Below are 19,931 nucleotides of genomic sequence, written 5' to 3'. Positions count from 1 at the left end.
TTCAATTCAGAATAAAAATGTCCTAATAATTTACTCACCCCCACGTCATCCAAGATGTTCATGTCTTTCTTTCTTCAGTGGAAAATAAATGAAGGTTTTTGAGGAAAACACTCCAGGATTTTTCTCCATATAATGGACTTCAATGGGGTCCAATGGGTTGAAGGTCCAAATGTGAGTTTCAGTGCAGCTTCAAAGTCTCGACACGATCCAGCCGAGAAATAAGAGTCTTATCTAGACAAACATTACTAATTTTATAAAAAAATAAACATTTATATACTTTTTAACCACAAATGCTGGTCTTGCACTAGCTGTGATGCGCCACACATTACGTAATCACGTTGAAAGGTCAAGCGTGACATAGGCGGAAGAACAGACCCAGTGTTTACAAAGCGAAGACTAAGTCAAACGGCCTTTACAAACAAAACAAATAAACAAAAGGTAAAACAACAATGTCGGTCGATTTTGAAGTTGGAGGAGAAAATGAGATTTTTCGCCCTTTTTAAACCAGAACACAAACATGACCTTTCAGCGTGATGACGTAATGTGTGGCGCATCACAGCTAGTGCAAGACCAGCATTTGTGGTTAAAAAGTATATAAAATGAGCGATGGTTTGTCTAGATAAGACTCTTATTCCTCGGCTGGATCGTGTCGAGACTTTGAAGCTGCACTGAAACTCACATTTGGACCTTCAACCCGTTTGGACCCCATTGAAGTCCATTATATGGAGAAAAATCCTGGAATGTTTTCCTCAAAAACCTTCATTTCTTTTCGACTGAAGAAAGAAAGACATGGGCATCTCGGATGACATGGAGGTGAGTAAATTATCAGGAAATTTTTATTCTGAAGTGAACTAACCCTTTAAGCCTTGTCTGTAATAAGGAAAATAAAGACTATTTAGTCCCTGTAACTCTTGCTCATTTTAGGGTTACAACTAAAAGTCAACAGGGTTAAAATGATCAGACACATTGAATGTTTTGAGCGTTTCTCTTACAGGTCAATCTGTGAGATGAACCTGGAGGCAGAGCTCTTCACCTTACAGGACAGTAACTCTAAACTAGTGGCGGCGCTTCATGAGGCAAACGCCAACGTAGAGCAGTGGAAGAAACAGCTGGCGGCGTATCAGGACGAGACCGAGAGATTACGAGATCAGGTGAAAATATAGAATATAAGATGCTTTCAGTGTAACATGAAAAAGGTTGAAAGTGCAAGAGAAACAAGTCCAAACATTTTATTAAAGTCTCCCTGTGGAGAAAATCCAGCTTTTAATGTTGTTTATATGTCTATGTGGTGTTTTTAATATGCTTTAAGACAAACCATGTGTAAATTCATAAGTCGACACCATTGCTGAGTATTTCCTCCTTAAAACTGCAGTGAACCAAAGACAGTCTCAAAAACACACTTTGAAATCGCTGGTGTTTCTGACGTCACAAACTACCTTGTAACCAATCAGATCAACGTGTGATCGTCAACCAGTGGATCTCTGAGCTGAGTGAGTGAGTGGAGGCGGGGCTCATTTGCATATTCAGAACCGCGTATACTAAATGAGGCAAGGGTGTCGAGTTACAGTCAAGATATTTTAAGGCATGAAGAAAAAAAAAATTTGGAAAAAAATTAATTTTAGTGATCAAAGGTGAGTTTTAGGGGATCAAATTATTGATTACAGGGGGACTTTAATACATTTACGCTACCGATCAAAAGTTAGAAATAATAAGAAACAAGTCTTTTATGCTCAACAACACTGCATTATTTGATGATAAATGACGCAGTAAAATAGTATTTAAAGGAAAATATTTTACTATATTTTAAAATGTAATTTATTCTTGTGATGGCAAAGCTTAATTTTTCATTGAAAAGGAATCCTGTCAAAAATGGTCATGTTTTAAGCAGCAAAAACTCTGTTCTGTTTAACACTGATATTAATAAGAAACTTTATTAATAATTGCGCACCAATAATTGATTATAACTGCAAAATCATCATATATTAGAATGATTTCTGACGGATCATGTGACACTGAAGACTGGAGTAATGATGCTGAAAATTCAGCTTTGATCACAGGAATAAATTACACTTTACAATATATTCACATACAAAACACTTATTTTAAATTGTAATAATATTTCACATTTTTACTGTATTTTCGATTAAATAAATGCAGCCTTGGCGAGCAGAAGAGACCCTTTCAAAAGCATTAAATAAATCTTAATTTAAAAAAAAATTCAAAAAAGCAAAAAAACTGCAAGAAATGATCCGACTCTCCATCGATCCGAATGGGATTGTCATCATCACCCTTTCCGTGTCTCTCTCTTCACACCGTTTGCTCTCATTATCGCTTCAGAACAGGACTCGTGTTTGAGAGAGGTAGCCCTCGATCTCGCTCCGTCTCTTTGGGACGAGAACAGGCGACCAGGTGGTTGAAAATGGTTCATGTCTTAAGGGACCAGAGAGAGAGAGAGAGAGAGAGAGATGGAGTGTGTGTGAGAGAGAGAGAGAGAGAGAAGGGGTGTGTGTGAGAGGGAGAGAGATGGAGAGAGAGAGAGAGATAGAGAGAGGGTGTGTGAGAGAGAAAGAGAGAGAGAGAGAGAGAGAGAGAGAGAGAGAGAGAGATGTGGGGTGGTTTGTAGGACAGCGATATCCTACTTTCAATGGCCTAGTTCGGAGGACTGAAATATCACCAGGGGAAGCTGCCAGACCCTCGTTTGGGAAACTTTTTTTGCACTTTACATGGTTAAAAATAAGCCAGTCCCTCTTAAGGCTCTCCAAGACCTCGTGAGTGTGAGTGTGAGTGTATTTGGTTATAATGTTGGAGGATAGAGAGGCACTGCATTTACCTTGAATGGATGGAATAAAAGATGGTGTTGAGAAACATTTGATTGTCATCAGGGCCTTTATTAAAGGTGCAATGTGTGATATTTCTGAGGATCTATTGACAGAAATGCAATATAAGATCCACAACTATGTTTTCAGTGGTGTATAAAGACCTTACTTAATGAACCGTTATGTTTTTATTACCTTAGAATGAGTCATTTATATGTACATAACCGCGGCCACCCCTTCTATGAAGGTCGCCATATCGTGACGTCATGTTTCTACCGTAGCCGACAGCGAACAGACAGCGCTACAGAGCGCGTTTCATCACTAACTTGAATGAGAAGCAGCAGGAAAAGACGCGGCTTCCTACGTCGGCCACCGTAGCCTCTCATTCGAGTTTGAAATTTCAAGGAAAGGCCGCGAATTATTGACCGATTGCAATTCGCAAATCTCACCACTAGATGCCGCTAAAAATCACACACTGCACCTTTAAAGAGGTCATACCATGCCCTTTTATAAAGTCTTGATTTTGTTTTCATGCTCTACTAGAACAGGTTTTCATGGTTCAGTGTTCAAAAAACACATTATATTCCCCATATTCTCCATTGTTGCGGCTCCTCTCTTCCCAGTCTGTCAGTAACGCTCCGTTTAGTTCCTGTCTCTATGAAGCCCCTCCTTCTGAAAAGCACACTGTGCTATGATTGGTCGGCTGGAGCAGTGTGTTGTGATTAGTCGAGCGCTTCGAGTGTGTTTGGGAAATGTCCCGTCCCTTACCATAACCGCCAGTTTAACACACTACTAACTAACTCAACCAGGCCCCGCCCCTTTATTCTGCGCATTAATTATTATAATGAGGAATATTGTGACGTGTTCGTTCCCGGACGAAACTCGAGACTACAATGGAGGCGTTTCAGGAAGTTCAGAAACACTGACACTGATATAGAGAAGAGCTCAGCAACATTACACACTAAACAAAGATGAACATGTGACAAAAGCATAACAGGTCCTCTTTAAAAGACATTTCTGGTGTTATTGTGGTGATTCATCCTAAGTGTGTTGTTTCAAAGCAAAAAAAACATTTCTTCATAATCACCACTTTTGTTACATTTGACTTTTTCTTGAGAAAGAAATATTTTTTTCGGCAAGGACACATTAAATTGATCAGAAGTGACAGTAAAGACATTTATAATGTGACAAAAGATTCTATTTTAAACAAAAAATGCAGTTTTTTTTTAAACTTTCTATTCATCAATAATCCTGAAAAAAATAGTACACAACTGTTTTCAACATTGATAATAATCATAAATGTCTCTTGATCATCAAATCATCATATTAGAATGATTTGTGAAGGATCATGTGACACTGAAGACTGGAGTAATGATGCTGAAAATCACAGGAATACATTGCATTTTAACATATATTCACATAGAAAACTTATTTTTAAATTGTAATTATATTTTATTATAATTATAAAAATAAATGCAGCCTTGTCATACGCAAGAGAGTTCCTTCAAAAACATTTAAAAAATCATACCGACCTCAAACATATGAGAGATAGTGTACTATAGCTGTGTATTAAACATCAAATATGACCTGATTAGCTTTGAGTTTGTAATTTTGCACAGCATTTATACTTTATACTTCTGAATTTATAGTCAATAACTTGTGGCATCACACCTGGTTAAAGAGCGTGTCCTTTACTGTCTGTAATGCATTATTCAAATATAATGTGTGAATAATCAGTGTGTGTGTATGTAGGTCAGCTTTATGATGGCCATTATGCTGCAGCTTCTGTGTAATGTGTCTGAGTGAAGTTATAAAATGATTTTACGCATCAATGTGTTTGTAAAGAAACGGACAGGCAGGAGGAGAGAAACGAGTGAGTCATTACCTCTTTCATCTGAGCCTCAAAACATTCTGCCATCGCTGAGAAATATCAATAAGAGCCTGTTTTCTGGAAGAACTGACACTTCTGTGAATTAAAGCTGAAGGAAATTAATTAATGAGTGTTTCCAGACAGGTTTCTCTGACACGCGTTCATACAAAAGAGTCTCTATTCAAAGTCTGATGCTTTGTGTGATTCATGTATTTCTACAGGATTTTGTTGGATGGAGATTGAAATCTAGAGATCGTTATCATTTTTTTAACTTATAAAAATGACAAAAACACGCATCAAAATTAATAAAATTTTAACTAAAATTAAAATGTAGATAGAAAAAAAAATCAGATTCAGAAATATTAGTACAAATTATAATAGTATCTCAGTCAGTGTTATTTTAGTAATATTGCATTACTATTATAGGTGGTTTTTTTTCTGTTATAATTTTAGTTCAAGTTTTAGGACTTTTGCTGTGTGTTTTTGTTTAAAAAAATATGTCTATAGTTTTTATTAATTTATATTTCAGTTATAGGTATTTTAGTACATCAAGTTCAACTAAATGAAAATGAGAAATAAAATAAGTTTGTTGATTATTTTTATTTCAAGCAACAATTTTTTTGATGGTTTTAGTTTTTGTTTGTTAACTATAATAACCCTGTCTCAATGATGGTAAAATAACATTAATAATATTAAATAATAATAAGAAAATTGTGCATGGTCTGGATAGCAAGATAAATATTTACACAGGGTTCACAATTATATTGAGATTGCTATAGCAGAATAGTTGTTTTATTTAGCATTTGTTAACACTTTTTTTTATTTTACAGCTTTACATGAATTAATACTAACTGTATTAGTAACAGTAAATTATGCAACAGTTACATCATGTAACTGGCTGTTATGTAAAAGTCAAATACATTTTTGTACGCATGAAAATAATATAAAAATAATCTGTTAAACATAACAGTATTGTGTGCAATCATTGAAGACGTTTCTCCTTATATAGAACCTTTAAGTGTGCTTTCAAGTTGAGTCAAGAACCCTAGAGTTGTGTATAAAATCTTTGTTCTATTGTTGTGTGTGTGTGTGTGTGTGTGTGTGTGTGTGTGTGTGTGTGTGTGTGTGTGTGTGTGTGTGTGTGTGTGTGTGTGTGTGTGTGTGTGTGTGTGTGTGTGTGTGTGTGTGTGTGTGTGTGTGTGTGTGTGTGTGTGTGTGTGTGTGTGTGTGTGTAGGTGTCGGAGCTGGAGGCTCATGGTGGTGGTCAGGGACCCAGTGACATGCTCAAAGATGAACTCACTCAATCCCTGGAGGAGCTGGAGAACTTACTGAAGGCGAAGGATGAGGTGAGACACACACACACACACACACACACACAGAGAAGAGAGAGAGACACACATACACAGAGAGAGAGAGACACACACACACACACACACACACTCTCTCACTCTCTCTTCTCTCTCACTTCTCTCTCTCTCTCTCTCTCTCTCTCACACACACACAGTCACATACACAGAGAGAAAGAGAGAGAAAGAGTCACACGCACAAATTCTCTCTCTCTCACACACACACACTCACACACACAAACACTCACAAACACACTCACTCACTCAATGACACTCACTCACACACAAACGCGCACACACACACACGCACACACACGCACCTGATGGAGGGGAGAGTCCAGTGACCTACAGATGTTCTTTCCTGAAAGTCACTGTAATCTTCAGCTCAAACTCCTGCTTATAAAACACACAGAACATGGACCACTTTCAGCAATGACTCACTGTATTAGAGATTTCTGCACATTATTGCATCTCAATTCATTTCAGGAAATCCGGATTCTCCAGAGTAAGAAGTCGAACTACCATGAGCTGGAGAGAGAGAGAGAAGAAGCCGTACACAGACTACAGGTGCTGGAACAATCACAAACACATTCACAAACACAATCACAATCGCATTCTCGATCACATTCGCATTCACAATCGCATTCACAAACACATTCACAATCGCATTCACAAACACATTCACAATCGCATTCACATTCGCAATCACATTCACAAACACATTCGCAATCACATTCACAATCGCATTCACAATCACAATCACATTCACAATCACATTCACAATCGCATTCACAATCGCATTCACAAACACATTCACAATCGCATTCACAATCACATTCACAATCGCATTCACAAACACATTCACAATCGCAATCACATTCACAATCGCATTCACATTCACAATCGCATTCACAATTGCATTCACATTCGCAATCATTCTCAAACACATTCACAATCGCATTCACAATCGCAATCACATTCACAATCGCATTCACAATCACATTCGCAATCGCATTCACATTCGCATTCACATTCGCAATCACAATCGCATTCACATTCGCAATCACATTCACAATCACATTCACAAACACATTCACAATCGCAATCACATTCACAATCGCAATCACATTCGCAATCACAATCGCATTCACATTCGCAATCACATTCACAATCACATTCACAAACACATTCACATTCACAATCGCAATCACATTCACAATCGCATTCACATTCGCAATCACATTCGCAATCACATTCACAATCACATTCACAATCGCATTCACATTCGCAATCACATTCACAATCACATTCACAATCGCAATCACATTCGCAATCACATTCACAATCGCATTCACATTCGCAATCGCATTCACATTCGCAATCACATTCACATTCGCAATCACATTCGCAATCACATTCGCAATCACATTCGCAATCACATTCACAATCACATTCGCAATCACATTCACATTCGCAATCACATTCACAATCGCAATCACATTCACATTCACAATCACAATCACATTCACAATCGCAATCACATTCGCAATCACATTCGCAATCACATTCACATTCGCAATCACATTCACAATCACATTCACATTCGCAATCACATTCGCAATCACATTCGCAATCACAATCACATTCACATTCGCAATCACATTCGCATTCACATTCACAATCACATTCGTAATCGCATTCACATTCGCAATCACATTCACAATCACATTCACATTCACAATCACATTCACAAACACATTCACAATCGCAATCACATTCACATTCGCAATCACATTCGCAATCACATTCGCAATCACAATCACATTCACATTCACAATCGCATTCACAATCACATTCACAATCGCAATCACATTCGCAATCACATTCACAATCGCATTCACATTCGCAATCGCATTCACATTCGCAATCACATTCACATTCGCAATCACATTCGCATTCACATTCGCAATCACATTCGCAATCACATTCACATTCGCAATCACATTCACAATCACATTCACATTCGCATTCACATTCGCAATCACATTCGCAATCACATTCGCAATCACAATCACATTCACATTCACATTCGCAATCACATTCACAATCACATTCGCAATCACATTCACAATCACATTCACATTCGCAATCACAATCACATTCACAAACACATTCGCAATCACATTCGCAATCGCATTCACAATCGCATTCACATTCGCAATCACATTCACAAACACATTCGCAATCACATTCACAATCGCATTCACATTCGCAATCACATTCGCAATCACATTCACAATCGCATTCACATTCGCAATCACATTCACAAACACATTCACAATCGCAATCACATTCACAATCACATTCACAATCGCATTCACATTCGCAATCACATTCACAATCGCATTCACATTCGCAATCACATTCACAATCGCATTCACATTCGCAATCACATTCACAATCGCATTCACAGTCACAATCACATTCACAAACACATTCACAATCGCATTCACAATCGCATTCACATTCGCAATCACATTCGCAATCACATTCACAATCGCAATCACAATCGTTATCACATTCGCAATCACATTCACAGTAACAATCACATTCACATTCAGTCACAATCCCAATCACAGTCACATTCACAATCGCATTCACAATCACATTCACATTCACATTCACAATTCCAATACAGAATTGTGTAGTACAGTTGCTAAGTACAGAATCAGGTTTTATATTTCTATATTTTTTTCTATATATTTTTGTATAACTTATTTTTATTCATGCAGTACAGAATAAGGTTTTGTATTTCTATATTTTTTTCTATATATTTTTATAGCACTTTTATATTTCTTCATGCAGTACAGAATCAGGTTTTATATTTCTATATTTTTTCTATTTATTTTTATAGCACTTTTTATTGCAGGAATGGAATAAGATTTTTTATTTCTATATTTTTATAAATATTTTTTATATATTTTTATATATATATATATATTTTTTTTCCTAAATTTATTTATTTGTTTATTTGTTTATTTTATATTTCTCCATGCAGTAGAGAATCAGGTTTTATATTTCTATATTTTTCTATATATGTTTGTATCATTTTTATATTTCTTCATGTAGCATGCGCCGCTGTGTACCTTGAACAACGAGAGCACGTGCGATATGAAGACATTAGAGGGTTAATTCCTGTTAAATCAGTGACCTCAGTGACCTCAGTGATGTGTTTTCAGGAGTTGGAGATGCGTAACATGGATCTGGAGCGGCGTGTGCAGAACGCAGAGCAGAACCTGTCCTCAGCACTGGAAGACCGCGAGCGCGCCGAGAACGAGGTGCAGAGAGTCGTCCAGATCCTCGACGTCAAGATCTACGACCTCAACGACCTTCGACAGAGTCTGGTCAAACTCATCAGTAAATAGTGTGTGACGTGAGAGACACTCGTCGAGGGCTTCAGTAGTTCAGCTTCACTAGTTTCTATCAGTATCTTCTCACTTCTCCTGCTTTCTTTCTTTTGCACTGAAAACTTTCTGTTCAAACTCTAGCAATAACTTCAGTGTCGGTCGAACACGAACAGCGATGTTACGGTACAGGAGGAGACGCTTTATTTTTGATACACTAGTGATGCCACAAGTATTCATCTTTATTTGTTAGAGGTCACACAATCGTGAACAATAGGGAAAAATGATTCACAAATGCATTGCAAATCTCTCCGAATCATAATTTAAAGTATTAATAATTCAGTTTAGGGCAGCACAAAAGTTAAATAATCGTATTTACACAAGATTCATTTTTGCTTTTTTACATTCACAATATTATTTTTAATTATTATGATATAATAATTAAAATTTATATTTTTTAATAATATTAATTTAAGGTAACACTTTATTTTAGTGTCCTTGTTACATATGTTTCATAGTAAAAACAGTAAATTATGCATAATTACATGCAACTAACCCGTAACTATAGTAAGTACATGTAGTTAATTAATATTACTCAGTAATGAAATATATAATTACACTGTAACGCTGACACCTTTAAATAAAGTGTAACCAAATTTAATAAAAAATAATGTGCAATTCAAATGTTTGTACAACTCAGTTTTGTTTGCGTGTTGATTATTAAACACGTTTAATTAATTTATTATTACGTTTTTTTTAAATTTATATAAAATTATTTATATTATATCTGTTTTAAGCCAAGTGCATCCTGATTTTTTGGTTTCGGCCCAGATTGCTATTAAAAAATGATTATATTTCAATAATAATTTAGCTTCATGCATTTCTGGGTAACACTTTATTTTACAGTGTCCTTGTTACATATGTTACATGTACTTACCATAGTAATAACAGTAAATTATGCATAATTACATGCAACTAACTCTCAACCAACCTACATGTAGTTAATTAATATTACTCAGCACTTAAATATATAATTACACTGTAACACTGACACCTTAAAATAACTAAAACAACACTAAAAGATTAAGCTAAAAAAAAAAAATATGAATCATTACTCTACTATAGAATATTATGAACCGAAACTAACTTGTATCAAATACCTTTGTGGCTCAAATGCCAAACTTTTGGGAGAGACGAGCGAAATATGACAAAGTCATCAATTATTATTTTTACAAATATTTTTTTTCTGAATGCCTGTACTGTGTGTGTTTTCTCTGTATATGGATGTGCTCACAGCTGGAGTGTGTAAACCAAAGACCAGCTCGAATCTTCATACTGTGGAATGCTTAGGATAGATAGAAGAAAGCATTAAATAGTTGCAGCATTGCCACAAAAATATACATTAGGTAGACATAAACAATTGCTCTGTTATTATAGAATATTAAGATCTCTCAAGGGAGTTTATACTTCGATAAGAATAGCTGTAGTTGTTCATTGAGGAATGGATGCTGAATGTGCTTGAATGCATCTAGTGTCGTTGCGTTTACAGTGTATTTGTGATTGATAGCACAAGAAACCAGTGTTAAGTGCCAACAGCCTGAAACAACCACAGGGTTTGTGTTCGTTTGCTTTCCGGCGCCGTTGATTTTAGGGTCAAACTTTTGTATTTCTTCATGCGGTACTTGAGTATGTGTACTGCTTTGTATCTTTTGGACAATGAAAGCATGTGTGATTTATGATTATGAACTCTTTTCAAGGACAGAATCTCCTCATTTCTGCTTTGCAAGCGATCGGAAGTCTGACTCGGACGAATGCGAGAGACTCGTTTTTCCACACGTGCATCTTTAGTGTGCGGGAGATCATATATTCTGCAGCTCTCGATTAAAACTATGACCGTAGATTTCATAATACACTATTAAGAGTCAAGCTGGAAAACTCCAGAGCCAAGTCTGTTACGGTGTGTGATGTTCTCCGAGTTTAACGAAAACTTGCTAAATAAATTTGTTTTACATTGTATTACCAGTGTGAGTTACTCGGTCATCGTGCATGTGCTCAAAAATCTTGTCAAACCAATATTTAAATTAATATCTGGTCGTTTGTTTTTGCAGGAGAACCTTTCAGTGATTAGAACAATTAGAGCAAAGAACATTTGAAAAACCTTGGATGATGAAGATTCTTCATGGAATCAAAGATTCCAATCAAGAAACTATTAACTGTGTTAAATATTACATTACAACTACAACAAACGGCTGGTAGAGACTACACCACATTCCTCCTGGGTTAGTGACATCACCAACCCTAAAATTTACATAAACCTGCCCCCGGAACACGATTTATAGCTTATCAAGACAGAATATGCTAATCAATGACTAGAAGATAACTCCACATAAGCTTCATAAATTCATCAACTAACCATTCAGAAATGTTGTCTACATGTTGTCACTTCTTCTCGAGTCTCTCCATCTTTCTGACTCCGGTTTGAACATAAAAGGCTAAACGTTTTTGAAATGTTCAGTGCATGTGTGTGTGAGGTAAAAGGACACCAGCTCTTGAAGCTCCGCCCCCTGTGCCGGGAGCAGCAGCTCATTTGCATTTAAAGGGACAGACACAAAACGGTGCGTTTTTGCTCACCCTCAAAAAGTGACAACTTTAACATGCTATATAACAATATCTGTGGGGTATTTTGAGCTAAAACTTCACACACACACTCTGGGGACATCAGAGACTTATTTTACATCTTGTGAACACCGCATTATACCACCCCTTTAATGTCAAAGCAAATGTACTTGCTTCAACACTGACTAAAATGTATTGTTTTAAACTTAATTAATTTAGAATAATATGAAGGATTGGAAATTAATTGTCAGTGTTCACTTTAGAAAACCGCTTAATGGACCTTGGTCAGTCTTAAAGTGGGTTTGGGGTAAAATAGCTCATACATAAATGCAAAAATGCCCCAATTATGAGATATTTTTGTTTCATTTAATCTGTCAAATAATGCATATTCTAGACATATGACTAAATATTGTACCCAAACCCAATATTATAAATATACCATATACAATGGTTTTACAACCTCTATACAACTATTTTTCTTCAACATTTCCTATTTCACATGTACCAAATATGGAAGATTTTCCTTTTAAAAACAAATATAAAACCTGAACCGCTGACAAATCCATTACAAAAAAACTCTTCAGGGAAGTATGAATGGTTAAACATTTGTACACCGACAAGGAAAAGCACAATATAAGTGGACAAACTCAAGGCGACGGTTTTCAACAAGACTTTATTTGAACACAGAATCTCCTGCGGTTCCTGAAGCGTAGCATCGCCGCTAGCTTACTTCAGCTTCTTCTTGGGCCGCAGGTTGTTGGTGTGGCCACACTTCTTCTTACGGCAGTTCACGGCACGGGGGTGCAGACGGGCGTAACACCTGAGAGCAGAGCATCATGGGATACATCATGAGACGATCAACTCAACGGGTCCATCACTAGACTGAGAGTAAAGCCGGGTGCACACGGTGCGATTTATAATAGTCCTTTACGACTGCTGCTTGTCAGACTGTATGATCATGATCATCGCTGTAAGTCACACTGTACGACAGTAAAGACGCGTTAAAAACAACGCAAGAAAACTTGTCCATCAAACTAGATTTTACATTGCTAGATTAGGCAAACAGAATCTCTGTTTTTAAAGCTTCCCTGAAAACATACTTTTTTAGGGGAGCTTTTATTTGATTTACTTATATATTTGATTTACTTATACTTGAATTATATACAATTTACTTATGAAACTTTTGATAACATTTAATATCTGTATTGTATATTTTGAATGTGGTTTTCTTTTATATTATTTACAGTATTACTCATATTTTCTTATTTTTGTGAAGCGCTTTGAGATTTAACTTTTAAAAGGTCCCATATTGTACACCTTTCTGAAGTTTTATTTTAGGTTTTGATGTCCTTAAGAATATATATTTGCGATTTAAGTACCATAAACCATCTCAATATATTTTTACAGCTCCTTTCTCAGGAGCTCTGCCAAGAAGCTGTCTACTTAATATTCATGAGCCTCTCTTCTGATTGGCCTGTTGTTTTCTGAGTGACCCATCATTGGTGGGGGTGGAGACTGAAGGCGGTGACTGAGTAGTTCTGACATCACACTTACACAGAAGTCACAACGGCTCTACTTTACGCAGGCTGTGTGCATTTGTCTGTGGATTGACTTTTGAAACTTGTATGGTAGTTTCATCGCCCCTAGACCTCTGCTATCATGAAAAAAGCCAGGAAATTTCAGTTTTGACAATATGGGACCTTTAAAGTTTATTATTATTATTATTATTATTATTATATTACATCAATCATTGACACATTCAGTGACTAACATTACTTTTTTTCATGGCTTGTCTTGAAAAACAAAGATAATTTGACGTTCGCTGGAGAGTCACTGCAGGACTGAGTCAAATCTTCTGACACTGCCAGAATTTGATCGCGACCGCCATTAATCGGCTGTCGATGAACATGTCAAACTAACGATCACAGACTTCAGATTTTAGCCTAGGATCAGAGGAATCTTTTAGGATTTGCTAAATTCGTCTCAGACGGCCAGAATCTCACAGTGTGCACCGGCTTAAAGCACGCGTGGTCTTACTTGCGGCAGATCATCTTCTCGCAGTTGTATTTCTGGGCCAGCTGTCTGAGGGAAGGCTCGATGATTCCTCCTCGGAGACGCAGAACCAGGTGGAGGGTGGACTCTGAGGAACAAAGGAAACCGGAAGATAAAATGATGCTGTCGTCGAGACCAACAGCAAGTGTTATATCAGGTTGATTGGGACACTTTTTCAGGGGTTCGTACAGACACTGTAAATATGAAATTCCAGGACTTTCATTGACTTTAAGCACTACTTTTTTGGTTTTCAACGACTACAATCAGAGATCAAAATATCTTCATTATCTTTCAAAATCTAAAAAAAGACTCAGTAATCTCGCTATACTTTAACAATCCACACAAACACTTGGATATGCACCGAATAATAGTGTACATGTATCTAGGTTAACGTTAGAGCGAGCAGACATGTTAAGTTGCTACTTGTTTCAAATGATAAGCCATATTTGAGATAGATGGATATTAGGCAAACGTTTGGATTTATTTTTTATTTTATTTTTATTTTATTCCAGAATGGATATTAATTCAAATTAAATTGCTTTATTTTTTGTCCTTGCTTGTAGATGAGGTTGACAGAAGTTAGCCACCGTTCCAACAGAGGATGAAATATGTCGTTATCTATGAGTGTTGCGTGACGTAATATCCCAAGTGGACGCGTGTAAGAGACGTGAGACTGAACGCACTGAAAGTCCTCGCGCTGCTCATATACTGAGAGAGAGATAAGACAGTAGAGCTGCACGATTCATCTTTAATAAAGACTGTGATCTCCATTCAAACACCCACGTGATCTTTCAATTCTTCTGTCTATTAAACTTTGACCAAATCATCTCGCAACATTCAGATCTGTGTTGGTGCTGACCCGGAGAGAGTCGTCACGAAACCGCTTCACAAAACCTCATATTATCATTATTTCTGTGATGCAAAATGCAAAATTATCATAGAAGTACTTGGATAAGTTTAAAGTTCAAATATGAACACTGATGTCTACGATAGCCATCAAAATAGAGTAAATCAGCTTTTGATAGAAACTTGGTGCAATAACGCATTTATCGATTACATTGTTTCGTCGACAAGCGACTGTTAAAAAATGTATTTGTTATTGAATCATTTATTAAAGAGTATTGTATGATGAATCTGAAATAAGTCAGAAAGATGTGATGAATTGTTTTTGTAAATATGACTCATCTTATACATCATGTACAGTCTGTATAAGTGTATGATTGAACTTTTCAGGAGGGTCTAGTGTAAAAAAAAAATTGCAATATCTAATCGCAATACTTGAGGAGCTCTTTTCCAAAACGCTATAAATCCATTGAAATAGTTTTCAGGAAAATTTATTTTTTTACCTAGACCCACACATTTTTGTGAATATTCAATTTATACTGTTAAAATGTTTGTTTTTTTGCCTCAGTCTGAACATGTTGAACAATGATTATTAAATCAAACAACAAAATTTGAGATAAATTCAAAGTTTTTTTTTTTTTTGCTATAAATCCATAATTTTTTGTTTGTTAAAAAAAAGAAAAAAAAAAGAAGGCAAGTCAGCAATAAATACATTGGCATTCAGTAAAGTGTCGAACCCATAAAAAGTCCACTTTACATAGAACAAATCACGACATGACCTTGTGTATGTGAGTGAGTGGCGTTGACACCAAACGCGAATAGAGCGTCTGGCGCAAGTGATTTTCATGTTAAGTCAATGTAAAGATGCGTTTACGTGCATCTCGAGGTCCTGCGGCGCGAATGAGGCGAATTGAGCGTCTGGCGCGATACACGCGAGTGATTTGAGGGTGAGAGAGTGAGAGAGAATTCTGATTAGTCCAGAGGATGTATCGCGTTTAGAGCTGAAACAACTAATCGATTTAATCGATTAAAATCGATTATTAAAATAGTTGTCAACTAATTTAGTCATCGATTAGTTGCTAAATAACTTTTATTTGCCATAAGCGGCTCATTTCGTGCATATTTTAAATCTGCGGTGACCAAAGTGTGGCAGTTATGAGCCACCAGAGGTTTTACTCAGCCAGTACAGCAGGAGAAGTAGCGAATAGCCAATAGCTGGCCTTGTTTTATGTCACGTGCTTCCCCGCACCGCGTCTCTGCAGCATTCAGCGAGATGGCGGAGGCAGGCGGCAGTGGAGTAAGCTCGAGAAAGAAAAAAGCGGAAGATAAAACTAATCGAACGAAGCAGCATTCGGCAGTTTAGGATATCGCACAAGATTTGTCAACAAAGAAAACATTTCATCACTGGAGATTTTTTTTTTCGACACCATCGTATCAATTGATTTTGATTAATATGCACGAGGGAGGGAGAGAGAGAGCAAGACAGCGCTCGGGTGAGTGCGCGCGCGCGGCCGGGGCGCTTTCTCTCTCTCTGCTTGTTCATATATGCCCTGTCAAGCGCGCCCTGTTAAACTGACAGGACTTAAAAACACATGCAAATGATACACTTTCACTCTATGATGGTTAAACTCTGCAATTAATATTTTTTTCGAACCGCGTCATAGCTCATTACCATAAAGTTGAGCTACTATCAACTTTCTGATTGATTTCACAGCATAAGCTATAAAGCTGTTTCTCAGGTATAAGCTGCGTGTTTACAGGAAAAAATAAAATAAAATGCAATTTACTACATCTGTATTCTGTTTTATTCTTATTCTTCGTGAAAATATGTTCTGCAAGATTCCTTAATAAGCTTTGTTCGGGATGTTAAACTACTTTAGGAGACCTAATGACTGCCATGGTGAAAACATTATTTGAAATCTCCTTGTGAAATTTGCTAGAGTACATAACGTTATGGGTCAGTGTTTTGATTTCAGAAGAGTTCGACAAAGGATTACTAACACATAATAAAACACAACTCCAGGTATGTTTTTGATGTGGATATGAATGCAAAATGGTTAAAATCTCTAAAAAGTCTATGTTGAATGATAAAGACCCTTTGTTAATAATTTACTTGGGGAAAAATGGGCAAAACTAAAATATAAGTACATAAACCGATTAATCGATTAATCGTAAAAATAATCGCCCGATTAATCGATTATCAAAATAATCGTTAGTTGCAGCCCTAATCGCGTTTAGGCTAAAAATAGGTTCGGCGCTTATAGCGGTTTGGAAAGAAACTGCATCTTGCAGTACATTTTAAACAAGGAAATATAGTGATTTGGCATGAAGCGTTGATGGAGCAGTGAGTAGGTTCAGTATACAGCAAAATGACACGACAAACTCGTTTTTTTTTTTTTTTTTTATCGCGTTTTGGAAAAGAGCTCTTCATATGTAGAATCGCAATTCTTAAAAATAAAATAAAAAACGCAATCGCATCAGCACCCAAGTATCGTGATCGAATCGAATCGGGAGATAGGTGTGTCGTCCCAGCCCTAATGTTATCACAAGGACCCGCTGTTAATGATCTGTCCCTCACCGACTACATGACTTCATCACAAGGTTTTCTTCTTTGACAGGCCAACTAATAAAATGTTTGGTTGGCCAAGACTCGACTATAAGGAAAGACACTGGATAAACACCTTTCTGAATGTTGTAGTCTGAAAGTGTGCGGCCATCTTCCAACTGTTTGCCAGCGAAAATCAGACGCTGCTGGTCAGGTGGGATACCTGAGGAACAAACACACACATCAGTGGTCCGACCAGAAAACAACACACACACATCATACTTGCTTAATTCAGCCTGTATTTTAAAACTAAAGCCAGACAATCCATTAAAGTTCATCCTCACCCTCTTTGTCTTGAATCTTGGCCTTGACATTCTCGATGGTGTCGCTGGGCTCGACCTCGAGGGTGATGGTCTTACCAGTTAAAGTTTTCACAAAGATCTGCATTTTGCCACTGTCACAAAAGAGAGAGAGAAACAATGATCACAATCACTTTCAGCAATATGAACACACAGTAAGACAAGCAGCAAAAATCCCAGATTCACATAAAAACATTGTTCCATGGAGACATTATTTGGTACATATTTACAATTATTAATCAGTGTCATCTGTAATAAAATAGTACTTCCATGTTTTTGTGCGCGTAACACGGTAATACTCCAAGATACCTACCGTGAGTGTATATATCAGTACTGTTCAAAAGTTTGGAGACATTACTATTTGTAATGTTCTTATGCTCACCAAAGTTGCTTTTTTTTTTATTATCTAAAATGCAGTAAAAAATTTGAAATATTATTGTAATGTAAATCAGCTGTTTTCTATGTGAATATACAGTAAAGTGTAATTTATTCCTGTGATCAAAGCTGAATTTATCATCATCATTACTCCAGTCTTCAGTGTCACATGATCCTTCACAAATCATTCTAAAATTATGATTTATTATCAATGTGCTTAATATTTTTTTTGGAACCAGTTATATTTTTTCCAGGGTTCATTGATAACTAAAAAAGTTAAAAAGAATAGCATTTACTCAAAATATAAATCTTTTCTAACAATATCAATCTTAACACATCCTTGTTGAATAAAAGTATTAATTTCTTAAAAAAAAAATATATATATATATATATATATATATAAACAATATACAATAAACGGTATTGTATATTGTTACAAAAAATATTTCCATTTTAAATAAATGCTTTAGATAAACTTTTTATTCATAAAAGAATCCTAAAAATAAAAACTAAATCACAGGTAATAAAAAATAAATAATAATAAGCAGCACAACTGTTTCCAACATTGATAATGAATCAATGATTTACATACTAAGCATATTAGAATGATTTGTGAAGGATCATGTGACACTGAAGACTGGAGTAATGATGCTGAAAATTCAGCTTTGATCAATTATATTTCAAAGTATATTAAAATAAAATAAAACAAAATTTTAAGTTGTATTAATATTTCACAGTATTACTGATTTCTCTGTATTTTTGATCAAATAAATGAGCAGAAAAGCCTTCTTGACCGGCAACGCCATTATATGACCAACTAGCAGAACAACTTGAGCGCTTTCAGGTAATATATACGCATGTATTATTACCTAGTATTGTGATTGTATGTTTAGTGTAAATTCCGCGTGTTTTCATGAGAGGAGTTTCTCTCACACACATGGCAGAAGCGGCCATGACACTCCATCACGACACATTACACTTCAAACCACACAAAAGCGTCTAAATCTACCGCACAGCAAGCTTTAATCGCACCATTCACAAACATAAACGTCTAATGTAAATATTCACCGAATCGCGCGGGTGAATAAAGAGGGAAAAGACGACAAAATAAAGCAATCTCACGGACACGAATCCTCACCCTCGCAGTTGCTGCTGGTCCGGGCGGAAAAGACCGACGCGTTTCTCGTGCCTGAAGATCGCGTGTATTTGACCGTTAACGAGGGTTTACCGCCGCCTGCAGGATTGGAGCGGAACTGCATCACGTGTTTTCAAACAGTTTTCCATCAGGACTCCGAGTTAAAATAGTTAAATATGTGCTCGTTTTATGTAACTTCATAATCGACTTCAGTATTTTTGGTGACAAGCTTTATTGTATATTGTGTGAATCTATGTCTGAACCCGCAATTGCTAAAAATGCACGTAATTCACGCTGTTTCAAGCCTAAAACACACAAAACGAAAACAAAAGTGTTACAGGGTGCATAAATCTATTAATGTTGGGGGAGCTCAAAAGAGCCTAAATAAGTTTTAATTCTACATATTAAATTAAGATGATTAAATAATAATATCAGTCAAAATAGTCAAAACTAATTGCTGGACAAAAACATTTATAACAGTGCTATCAAAGTGATTAATCACATCTAAAATAAAAGTGTTTATATATATATACACACACAGTAGACACACATATATTATATATATGTGTC

General features: G+C 36.3%; 3 protein-coding genes across 4 annotated transcripts in view; 2 read left to right on the top strand and 1 right to left on the bottom strand.

Moving 5' to 3' along the window:
- The window catches only part of LOC311292272 (homer protein homolog 3), a 40,681-nt gene extending 31,090 nt beyond the window's left edge, over positions 1 to 9,591 (top strand). The window contains exons 7-10 of the mRNA XM_084411904.1: positions 995 to 1,151; positions 5,922 to 6,032; positions 6,519 to 6,599; positions 9,272 to 9,591. Of these exons, the coding sequence (XP_084268030.1) occupies positions 995 to 1,151; positions 5,922 to 6,032; positions 6,519 to 6,599; positions 9,272 to 9,457 (535 nt within the window). The 3' untranslated portion in view covers positions 9,458 to 9,591. The remainder of the gene's footprint in view (positions 1 to 994; positions 1,152 to 5,921; positions 6,033 to 6,518; positions 6,600 to 9,271) is intronic.
- Positions 1 to 19,931, top strand: part of LOC311292270 (lipoprotein lipase) — a 632,457-nt gene that overhangs the window by 497,915 nt on the left and 114,611 nt on the right. The window lies entirely within an intron of this gene.
- uba52 (ubiquitin A-52 residue ribosomal protein fusion product 1) lies at positions 12,707 to 19,418 on the bottom strand. Of its 2 annotated transcripts, none has more exons than XM_084411447.1 (5): positions 19,365 to 19,418; positions 17,837 to 17,946; positions 17,629 to 17,715; positions 14,090 to 14,192; positions 12,707 to 12,872 (listed from the first exon to the last, which is right to left on the bottom strand). In XM_084411447.1, the coding sequence occupies exons 2-5, from the start codon at positions 17,937 to 17,939 to the stop codon at positions 12,779 to 12,781; spliced, it is 387 nt and encodes a 128-aa protein (XP_084267573.1). In that variant the 5' UTR covers positions 17,940 to 17,946; positions 19,365 to 19,418; the 3' UTR covers positions 12,707 to 12,778. The 2 variants fall into 2 exon arrangements, with proteins under 2 accessions (XP_084267573.1, XP_084267574.1); XM_084411448.1 differs by having other exon boundaries at positions 19,295 to 19,391.

This window comes from Rutilus rutilus (assembly GCF_951802725.1).
Source record: "Rutilus rutilus genome assembly, chromosome: 6".
In the NCBI taxonomy this organism is placed as follows: domain Eukaryota; kingdom Metazoa; phylum Chordata; class Actinopteri; order Cypriniformes; family Leuciscidae; genus Rutilus; species Rutilus rutilus.
Note: the sequence above shows the minus strand (reverse complement) of the source record. Positions and strands in the feature narration are given on the sequence as shown.